We start from the raw sequence: 11,604 nt of genomic DNA on the forward strand, positions 1-11,604 counted from the left end.
TGACATGAAGGTTGGCACACGCCACCGTTTATGCCTGTTGTTGTTTTCGTTTTAATGGCACTTTCAGCTACTCAGGCTATTTGCGCCAATTACTATACGTTTATTCACAATCTTTATTTAATCAGCTTCACATTGCGGAGTTAGGAAGAAGGTCCAATTTTTGGGGCAGGAGGAAACCGCAGTACCTACCCGAAGAAAACCTGCGAGAACGAATGTGGACTGGAAACCGAATGTGCCTAAAGCCTGAATCAATACGTCTGTTGGTCATTGGTGAATGTTTTTTAACCTGTGTCAAACCTGCAGCCTCTCTGGGAAGGAAATACGTCAGGTCTGTTCGGTATTAATGCAGATGAAAGGGAAGGGGTTTTTTCAAGCTTTTTATTCTCGTGGTGGCATCTCTGTTGGCTATTTTGTTCACTGACATTGTGAGGGTCACAGGTCGCACAAAAGTGAAGTAGACCGCACCTTACACTTATAACAGGCGATGGACAATGACAAAGAATGCTTTTGTCACATTTTGAATGGATTGTAAGCGACTGGAGACTTCTTAATGACTTGCAACTGTCTTGTGATTGACTTGCTGTGGATCGATTTATAACAACTCTGGATAATCGTCTAATGTATGCCGCCCGTGACAAAAATATTTCATCCTGACGCCACTTGCCTGCTTAATTTAATGTGGAAAGTCTATGGTGATTCAAAAGCCATATTCAAATTGCATTTGAACTAAATGAAAACAGGTTTTCAGTCTCATGTTAATGTCTTTTCAATTTTTTTCACAATAGCTGATCTTCACTGGTGTGATACATGAAGGAAAAAAAGGTGAAGTCAGGATGCAACATTTTCCATCCCCATATTTGTACTACAAAAGTCAAGACACGAAATGACTCCTCAACAAACAACACTTTTCAACAAACTTCATTTATTATTATTTTTTACAGTAAGTTAGCCTTCGCTGCGCAGCCGCATATGTAACATTCCGTGATCTGCTTATACAACAAAACATTTGCATGCAGTGAAAACACAAAAACGGCATTTCAATATTATCTGCACAAATTGAATAGAACAGTGTATCTAACCTCTAACAGAGCTAAATCCTCCAAATTCAACATGAGTTTACAAAACCCTAAGTAGTTTAAGTTTACCTTAAACAAACTACATGTAGCCCTACCCCCTTACTCTTCGAAGAACAAGTGCATAAATATTTTCAATTTGTGCAGAAAACTATCAAACTGCCGAATTTGTTAAAGGTGACACGCCAATTCACACACAGGTTTCATCAATTATTTCATGCATTAAGATAGATTGCAAATGTGACAAAAAGAAAGGGGAAAAAAGCCAGTATTTACAATTAACGTTAATCACTTGCCACAAAGAAATTACACAATTTAAGCCTCTTTCAACAATATTTTTCCCAGTTATATACAGCAACAGCCAATTTTACTAAAAATAGGCCGTAACAGGTGTAGTTCCAATTAACTGTGCTGGCTTTCTTTGTTTTGTCTGTACAGCCTAGATCAGTTAGCCATACACCAACACATATGGCACACATTTTACCTTTTCAACTCAAAATATGTTTTTGCGGTTTCATTAAAAAGCACACATGCATGATATGCCAATATCTCTTACAGCCATCTGGAAAGAAAAAATGCGTAATTAGTGACAAAACATGAATGTCCTCCAACGGCTGTTTGAGTTATATGGCAATTACTGAATCAAACGGTGGGCATATACTTACAGTTAATTATGTGCAAACGTTAGTACATGTCAATTCTACTTTCAGGGTGTACACATTATAATGTTTAATCTTTCACATCTGTGTTTGGTTTTCGTGCAGGCAAATTTAAATGTGAGTTTAACTAATGCCTAGGTTTTTCTCAGTGTAAAAATAAATTTCACCATAATTTTAATTGGAACTTACAAAAATTAGGCAATGTACATGTACATACTGTACTTGACATGCGCAGCTTTCTGCAATTCTGGACGGAATCTATAATAGGCAATATAACATGGCAGTAGCAATGCTACATAGCGCACCCTTTTAGTGATCTCCGTTTTTATATTATTAGTCAAAAATAATTACAACTCGTAATGCCTACCTTTTAAATTACGGACACATCTTGTGTCATACCTTGTGTCTACACACCAAAATACTTTCGAGAGTACAAAATTGACATTTACTGGAGTTACCATTCAAGATGCAGTGCATATCCGATCAGTCTGATGGGGGCCATAACAAACACGCAAATTCTTGCAAATTTCAAACTTCAGAATTCTTCAAACGAACAGAGCTCTATTCAGGCCAACCAGGTTACGTGGGTCACATGATTAGACAAAGAGTCAAATATTAGGTAAAAGTAGGTGGACATTATAGCGGGCACCATTACAAATGGCACATGAAGGGACGTATGCATCGCATGGAAAAGTTGCTGCCCAAATCACTGGTTATACTCGTGAATGTACGCGTACGTAGATTTCTTGATGTAGGCTGAGTCGCGTTCCCCAAATTTCCATACCCACACCATTTCCAATGGTCCCACTTTTCAAGACAAAGGGTAAGGCCTCTATAGCTTTATAGTTTTTACGGTGCATTTGAATAGCTTGCAGCTTGACTTAGGACTGCTTGTTATCCGACTTGTGATAACTTGGTTACAACTCTGACAGGAATCCACCCACGGATTCACGGTTGGCCTCGGTAACCAGCCAGCTTGGCTGTGGTCGGGTATGTCCGCCTGGTACCCATGCACTTCTCCTTGTCGATGTACAGGCTGTTGTTCTTGACGCCCAGGTCGTGCTCTAAAGTGGTCTTGGTGTTGCACAGCTCCTGGAGGGCGCTCTCGGCTGCACGGAGACGGTTCTGCAAAACGTCTACTGTCTCGTAGATTTCACCCACTTCGCGAACCAGTCTGAAATAGTGGAAAGGTAAGCAATGAAAAATACGTGACAATACGTTTTCAGTATTTACTACTTGTACACACATCTATCTTTTTGGTTGTAATGATTCAGTTCCCAGGATAGTGATCTTCCTAATTAATTGAAATATGATGTTTTCAGCACTTTTCGGGTACAGTTGCAGGAAAAATCAACGTTAAAATTGCTCTGCTTTTTGCTTTATCGTTAGATATTGAACAAGAAAACGCTCTACCGTTAGTTTCAAACATTCATGGGTGAGTTCGAGTGATGAGCATTTATTAAACACCGGTCAGATTTCCTTAGTAATATAAATAAAATGCATCGTGGATACCAGGCAAAATCATTCAAGGGTTGTGTGGAGGGTCGTTAGGTAAACTCACTCTATGTTAGGAGCACCTCACTGTAACAATGAACTGTACGTGGCAGAGTTTGTTTATTTTTCCAGTTCAAATCTACATGATATGCCTAATTCCACAATACCGCAGGGGAGGGGGCATATCTTCCTCTACTGGGATCCCCTCCAACACTCACCTGTGTTGCGGCTGGTCACGGCACAGCTCCACGTTGGGGCGGCGCGTCCTGCTTTCCAACCGGGACTGGGCCACCTGCATCGGCGCGGTCTTGTCGGCGATAGCCTTGCGAAGAACGTCGATGTTGTTTTCCATCTCATTGATCTCTTGGAGAACCTGATCATGACAGAGATTAGTGAAGCAAGGCTTTAAATCTTAACAGCTCTTCGTAATTGTGGTTTGGGCGCCTCTTTAAAACCAATATTTCTGTTTTATATAATTGTTGGGGGATTATTTAGGAATTACTTTTCAACCTCAACGTCAACACGTGTGTAAGACATAATTCTCAAACTTGCTTTGCATGAAGGTGGTGATAATAAGAGCATATATGAACGGAGCTCCCTTGAATTGCCTACAACTCGTCTAGGTGGCAAACATTTGCACAAATACCCGAGCTTGGTGTCAGAATCAACTTAAAATGTACAGTTGCTAATAACTTTTAGAGAGCGCGATACTTTCATTTGATAGTAGTGTTTATTATTGGGTGTTACTCCTACATTAGATTTTTCTGTACGTCGAGAATTATTCTTTGGCTTTTGGCGGTCATCCATTGTTTTACCAACCACCAATGGGCAAAACTACGACTATGACGTTGGGCAAAAGCAAACATTATGTAGGGGTCGGGATTCCGACCGGCCCAATTTCAGGGTCGACGGATAATCTTACCCTGGCCAGATGCGACTGCAGGCTGTTGCGTGCGTCCATGGTCTCGGCAATGCGCGCCGAGAAGGCCACGTTCACGGCGTTGTTCTGCGTCCACATGTCGTTGGACGTTTCCTGGAGGGTGCTGTCGACGTCCCCGCGCAGGCCCTTGGACGCGTTGCGCTCTCTCTGTGATCGCAGAATGTTGTCGTTGGAGAACTTGGCCCAGGATTCGGGGATTGAGACACTGTGAAGAGCAACATTGTTTCAGTGCACGTTTACATGAGCATTATTAATATCTCTAAGACATCCATCAAAAAGGAAAAAAAATACTTACAAATGCAATATATATCGGTAAAGAATGGGGGCTTTCCTGATGAGTGTTTGCTTCACAAAGTGTATGACTTGGTAAAATTAAGAAAGTGGGGGGGGGACAAAAAATCCAGAGGCTCAGAACGACCAATTTCGCCATTGTAATGTCTACAGTTTCAGAAAGAAGAACTGAAAGGGGAATCTCGTTAATTATTAACAGCATTTTGGTTGTCAAGACCCATGTTCTTACCCCAGGAAGGGTGAAGATACGAAGGGTGGCACAGGCAAGGGCTTATAGAAAGGAACCGTATTGCTGGGTCCTGTTCATTATTCATTTCGACTCTTGAGGCTGTCTCACTAAACACCAAACATTTAATCATTTATTCATTGGAGTGTGTTCTAAGGTCACAAGCCCCGACTTAAAAATTCATGGCCCCTATGATAGCCCTCTTTTACTGACCATGGCAACCATCGTTAGGGCAACTGCGTTTGTGTTGATACAGTGCCCAGCAACGGGCGCCATCTTGTGTCACTTTATATTGGCCAAGGGTTTGGCGCGCGGGTAGGTTATCGCAAACCCCTTCGCTAATGTTTGCATTTCACGAAGCATCGAACCCCCTGCTTGGAGTCCCTGATTCCGTTGGCTGACCAAGTCCCCTAGCCTGTTTACCGCCAAATGTTTGTTGAGTCCTTACACACTATATAAACCACTTTAGCCCCATTCCCTCTTTGGTTTCAAAATATTTGGTCAGTGTAGACCTTATTGGCTAATAAGCCTAGATACTGTAGAAAGAAACATGTGAATGTCAGACTTCGGTTTCTTTCTATTGTTACAGTAAAATCAACAGCGCCAAAAGAAGCTTCAGCCTTGGTGTTTAGCAACCGCCAGACACGAGCTTGCGAGAACAGAATTTAAAGACGTTTTGTAATTTGTTTAGTCTGTCAGGTTTAAGTTACGTTACTTTCATTCTCAACAACAGCGTGAATGGCGCTCGGTGTCTTTCGAGAATGGTCCGCAAACACCATGCATACGTTTTGGCATCGCGTCTTGTCTGTGTCTGATCAGTGTGGCACATTAGCGCAAGAACAAAGGACTGTTGCCGCAGCAACATCAACAAGAACTCTGCTACAATGGGAAAAAGTGTTGTCGTAGTTGTTATAAACCTTATTTGGAAACTGCACAATTGTAGATGACGACTTCCCTAAGAGTGATTTATTCTTTTCTCTGCTGCACTTTTTGTACGTGCTATGGATGGAAAAGTTACGAGGATACTTACTGGTGATTCAAAGGACCATAACAAGCAGTAACTAGGGATATGAGTAATTATCTGGTTTTGAATTTTCTCGTCCAACGACTTGTCCCAGAGCTGTTTGATAATCCCTCAAAGTTGACATTATAGCGAAACCTGAAACGTAATTTAATCCTTCCCGCAATATAATGTCAAATTGTGCTCGTTGAGGGGTTGTTTTCAATAAAAATGAGACAAGGCTCCCCCATAATTCCGAAATAATGGACGTAGACGGGTCTAAACTAGCCTGCAATCTCATTGAAAAAGTTGCTCTGACAGCAGGCTACAGTACTGTAAGTAAATTTTTTTTGTTTCAGTGGAATGGACAACCGGTACGTGTCACCAGTGCTGTGATTATGTGTAAATATGGATATAAAGAAAGGTAAACGGGAGTTCTGTCACTTCATTTCTTGACAAAAATGCCACTCCCCGGTACCCCCGGTCTAATTCTTAAGTTTTTGGTATAAACACTGAGACCATTTTCAACAAAGGGTGCAAGAAAAGTTGAATTGAAATCTTCCACTGGCCCAGAAATTGAATTGGTGTCTGCTTTGTGTGTATGGAAACCTTGGCCCTACGTGAAGGGACAAATCCTTACCATTGATCCACACCCTCGATCCCGCGGTAATACGCTAGGCCGTGCGACGTGTTGCCGAGCTGGTGACACTTGTTGTCAATGGTCAGGGCGCGGAACTTGTCCGTCAGGTCCTTCTCCAACTCATGCTGGGCAGCACGGCTCATGCTGTAGAAAAACATCACAGAATTGATCTCACAGGGGGTATTTACGTGTATATTGTAGTAAAAGATTCAAGTCAATTCAGTCTAAAAAGTGGTCTGTACACTTGGTTAGTTTGTATGGAACGCCTATTGACAAACATAATGTCGGTCTGGTCTGAGGCAGTTGATAAAGGACCGGACTGTTATACAGAAAATCACTGCAAGACAGAATCTGAATAATTCAGATTTTTTTTTAAACAGAAGTGTCATTTGATTGATAGCAATTCCACGTAAAGTGCACCTGCCGCATCGGAAAGTCAGGTGTAATTTCATCTGTGACCACAATTTCCTCGACTTGGTGCGAAATGTGTCTATTTTCTAAGGCGTCGTTTGACTCGTCACCAGACTTCCAATATTTCCTTGGATACGGATCCGGACGATCCATTCACAGTTTACGTGTTCAGTGCTGCGACTGAACCGTGAAGAAAGGGTGGGGACGCTTCTCTTGTATACAGGCTCAAGTGAGAACTCGTTTTGAGTTCATTTCATTTACGTTTCAAATTGCGGTTGCTTCTGGGACTGCGACAGGTGGGAAATCGCCTCGGGATTGAATGACGGTTTCCGGGACACTTTTGCAGGTACTGGCGCAAAATGGCAATGGACAGGATGGCAACATAATAACAAGACAGAGCTAGAAAAGTCTTTGTGAGAAAATTCAAGAGAATCAAGGAATCTACTCCATTGTTAATTCTTCTAATTCGTTCGCTGCAACTGACATGAAGGATATTTTGTAATACCTCTGAGTCTTGTTATTAGAAAGGGGAAATACATGTATAGTGATTTAATGAATTCATGATTAATAGCAAAACGAAAGAAATTTTTTTTCGCGAGACAGGATTACCAAATCTTATGGAAGCCGAATATAATTACATGGTAGTGGTCTTTTTTATGTACTTTGAACTGCGGGCAGTTATGTAATTAATCATGGTTGGCTTGTTTGATGGCATGTCAAACATAACGATGAACCACCTGACTGTTCAGAATTTGTTTGACATCATGTGGTTTCCTTAGCAACAACATCCTCGTCATTATGCCGATTATTCCTGTCCCTGTGTGGTTCAATTCAAGGGCATTGACAACTGTAAATGGGCTGTTGAGTCACGGTGTAACGAACACAAGCAACGTGCACAAGGCAATGACTAGATGCCAGTCCTACTAACAATTACATTTACTGATGTGACCTTTATTATTACCCGGATCACATGACACAGTGGTTACTACCACATCGTCATTTTTTTCTGTATGGTTTCTATGGGTAGCGGACATGCTCATTGTAGCATATGATGCAAGATATGGGGCGGAGAGAACCCCCCCCGCCTTTGTGTTGGTCATTGTTTGATCGGAATCTCAGGAATTCTTTATAGATTTCGGGAGGGGGGATGTTAGGTAACAATAGTCTAGGGGCGGTACCCATCGTTCTCATATCGTGCACGATATCCGTTGAAGACATTCGCTTCGGTTTTAAGTCGATCCGCAACATCCAATGCCCTATCGCCCTTTTGTTTTGAGTGAATGTGTGCCAAATCTGATATATTGTTGCATCAAAACCTTGAGTGAACTTTTTGTACCTCTGTACCACGTTTTCGTGGAGGAGTGTCTCAATGAAGACATTCAACCCCTTAGTGCGGTATTGAAGTCGAAAGTCGGGGTCGACTTCGTCAGTCATTTTGCCTACAAGTGGCTGGCTAAAAAGCTGGCCGTCAATACAAAACCCAAAGGGTAATTTACTTACTAAAAAAGTCTCACACAGCTGTGAAAACACTTCTATTAAAGACAAAATCAAAACATGGCCCCTCTAAATTTTAAAAGCAGTGCTGCGAATTTACATTACGGGGAAAATTGGCACAAACCAACGCTGGTATTTAACTTTGGCCGTCCACAGAAATTGTACGCGGTAAGACAGCCGTATATAGCAATATGGAAGTACATGTACATTTGCACATGTACATGTATATCACATGACTGGCTCTTTATTCGAGTCTGATGTTACAGATTTGACGGAGTAAAGGCAGGATGGGCGAAATTTCAACGTGTACTCAGAGGGAGTCTAAGCCGGATATACACAAGTCCAACAGTCGGTGGTGGGTTATAGATAGGCCTATTGTTGGTTCCACGGGAGGAATTTTCAATCTGTCATTATGCTGATGATAGTTGGGCATTTATACGTTGCTAGGCAATTATATGCGGCTTTATCATGTTGGATCAAAGCCGTGGAATCAGATGACGTGTTATTTCAACATTTTATCATGTCGATTGTGACCACTACAGTGTGGTGTATTGAACGGACTAACTTTATATTGGAAATTACTTGATAGGAAATATTCCAGTACCAGGGGCCAAAATACTTCCCGAAGAAAGTCCCACAGTTCCATTGAATCTTAACTATAATTCATTAGAAAATAAAGTAATTGTTTCGGGTGCATCATGTCATTCTGAAGAGTATAGCAAAATGAGGACACCTACTTCAACCCATTTAAACCTGTTCACGTTATTGCTGGGTCTCCGAACAATTAACAAGAAACAAGCGAATAAATACCGAACAAAAGGTTAAAAACTCATTCCCAGGAGATCGGTATTTGCTATAAAATGTCTCTACCCACCTTATTTGTGTGTTGGCACGGTCGATCATTTTCCTCAACTTGTTTTGGCTCTCGCGGATAGTGTTTACCTCCTACATATAAACAAAAGACCATAAACAGTCTTGATTTATGGTAATTATTTTACTCTTTGGATCTGGATTTGCAGGCTGTTTAAAACAAAATATTATAGATAATAGGAATCAAAGACATATTAAGCATGTACCATTGGCATTCCTAAATAACATGAAGCATTTTAACGGTTTTATGATCACAGCACTTTAGTAATATAAGTGATTGATGAGTTTAATATTTGTTCAGTTTTTGCATCGCAAGTGATTTATATGTCAGTACATTCTATGTGGCCGACAGAGCAGGGAAACAGTCAAGTGTGATGAAGTAAAATAATCTACCTGTTCAATAAAAGCATTCAGGGAAGGGTTTAATAAACACTGCAAGTTTTATTCAGGGATATAGAATTTCAATTTTAAAAGCAATATCACGAGACAAACACGAACTCTTAAATGCATGGAAAGAGTACTAAAGTCAACAAGGCTGAAGTGGTAAAAAACAGACACCTAACAAGTGCGGCTTGATTTAAGACTGTCCCGTCTGTTCGTAAATATTCTAATCCATGCAATAAATAAAGGTTTGTGCCTCGCACAGCGGAGGTTTGGACCAACCAATCTAATCCGCAGAAAAGCCGGATTACACATGTATTTAAGTCGACTTTAAGTCCACGATCTGAAGGCTTAGTCACTTGGAGGGGTGTCTGATGCGTCCCTGCCGCGTAAATATATCCCATAACGTTGAAAGTTGGCAAATTCTGGTAAAGTTTAGGTGGGACGCATGACACCTATTTGTGGTTTTTTGTACTGGCAAGAGTGCATTTAGCTGACCCCATCGCTCTAAATGCAAGTTTATGATGAATACGTGTACTAGTCTGTTTTCTAGCATTGTTTGATTTGAACCCACACTTTGCACTTGAGCGGCTGTCCTTTGCCATTAAGTCAATACAGCCAGAATTGACGCGGATATTTATCATGCACTGCGGTGCTTAATCAAAAGTATAAGAAGATGACAGCCTCTTTAATCCAGAAAATAAGTATTTAGAATTGTGATAGGAACATCTTGAACTTTGTTCCCTAGGTGATCCCTTGTTTGGGGGTTCTCTCGTGCATACGAGGGACGAGTTTTACCCGTCATGTTATTGCCTATAAATGTTATAATAAATTCTTGGACAAATTTTTGTTGAAATTGAAAAACAAATGCTCAAGTTGTTTTAACGAGAGAATGCTTTGGGTATAGTTTTTCAATTGAATATTTGCAAATGTAGGAAATGTAAATAATCAAACTCAGACTGACTACAGAAAAGACACCATACTACTTCTCAGCAAGTTCATCGTTTCCAAAATTGTCTCTTACCTTAATCAACTCCCTCTCAACGTTGTCGTTGACTAGATCGATTCCCTGTCTCTTCTCTCTGTTGAACAGGCACTCTTGAGCGATCTGGAGGGGTCCCTCCGTTTCTTTCAAGGCGTTCTCCGTCCTCTGCTTCCAGGCGACTAGGTCGTTGATCTCCTTGCCCATCTCGTCCAGCTCGTGGTTGAGTTCGGACTTCCAAAAGTTGATGTCTTGAAGGCGGTTGCCCAGGTTCTTGCTGGACTCCTGCTGCGTCTTGACAGTGCGGGCGTCCGTGTCGTGACAGATGCGGACGTTCTCGTCTCGGAGGCGCTGGGCCGCACTGCGGGTCATGTCGGAGGAACGATAGTTCTGGTTGTTGGACTTGAACCAATCCGTCGGGGTGTACTTGGAGAACAGGGCGGTGCGGGCCGACGGCATGAGAGGGGGAACTTTGGAAACCACATCGTCGCGGTACAAGGTGCTTGGGTTCAGCTCAGGGGCGCTCAGACTGGTCGGCATGGACCTCATTGCACCGCGCTGGTAGGTGCTTGGCTTCCATGGCAGGTTAAGGGATTGGCTCACAACAAATGGGGGTGCGTAACTCTTGTACGATGCCTGCATGGTACTTTCCAACGGGGGTAGGTAACTCGTCCCCATGCCCACTCGCGGGGCAGAGAAGTAGCTGGCCGTCATGGTTTGTCCGTAGTAGTCCTGCATGGTTTCTAGCTGTGTGTTCTCGCCGTATCTAGAAAGTTAAATAATGGTGGATGTCAAGTGTAACAGCTTGAACTCAACAGGTGGGCTTCGTGAATTGACTGTGGAAACTTCAAGATTTGAGAAGGCTTTGGAAGGGTTGTGGATTTCACTTGCTCCAGTTAATTGAGGGAAATCAGAAGTCTGAAACTCCCAAACTGTTAGCGTGTCCAGTCCTGCGTGTTTGACATTTAGATTTGTCCACTCAAAATGCGGGGAATCCTCTCAACACGCGCACGATGATCTACTCCGTCCACTCTCTTCACGACCGATTTATGTTTATAGAAACGCCGAGCCACTCTGCTAATGCATTATGCAGTGCATGAGCAAGCCGGGTTGCTACGGACGCAATCGCGCCAGCACGAATCC

General features: G+C 42.1%; 1 protein-coding gene across 1 annotated transcript; it reads right to left on the reverse strand.

Moving 5' to 3' along the window:
• Positions 1–905: 905 nt before the first annotated feature.
• On the reverse strand, positions 906–11,511 carry tekt3 (tektin 3). The gene is made up of 6 exons (XM_022229161.2): positions 10,504–11,511; positions 9,103–9,173; positions 6,324–6,467; positions 4,149–4,371; positions 3,445–3,599; positions 906–2,906 (listed from the first exon to the last, which is right to left on the reverse strand). Exons 1-6 carry the CDS (start codon positions 11,197–11,199, stop codon positions 2,681–2,683), a joined length of 1,515 nt encoding a protein of 504 aa, XP_022084853.1. The 5' UTR covers positions 11,200–11,511; the 3' UTR covers positions 906–2,680.
• Between the last annotated feature and the right edge of the window lie 93 nt (positions 11,512–11,604).

Source organism: Acanthaster planci, linkage group LG07 (genome assembly GCF_054643075.1).
Source record: "Acanthaster planci isolate LZ-2023a linkage group LG07, COTS_SCS, whole genome shotgun sequence".
In the NCBI taxonomy this organism is placed as follows: domain Eukaryota; kingdom Metazoa; phylum Echinodermata; class Asteroidea; order Valvatida; family Acanthasteridae; genus Acanthaster; species Acanthaster planci.

What these genes read in the sequence shown, in the direction of transcription:
- tekt3 (XM_022229161.2), bottom strand. Translation starts at nt 11,199, where the DNA reads ATGCAGGACTACTACGGACAAACCATGACGGCCAGCTACTTCTCTGCC. An exon ending in ATCGAGGGTGTGGATCAATG is followed by an intron (nt 4,372 to 6,323) that starts GTAAGGATTTGT and finishes TGCTCTTCACAG; the next exon opens with TGTCTCAATCCCCGAATCCT. An exon ending in CGTGACCAGCCGCAACACAG is followed by an intron (nt 2,907 to 3,444) that starts GTGAGTGTTGGA and finishes CCACTATTTCAG; the next exon opens with ACTGGTTCGCGAAGTGGGTG.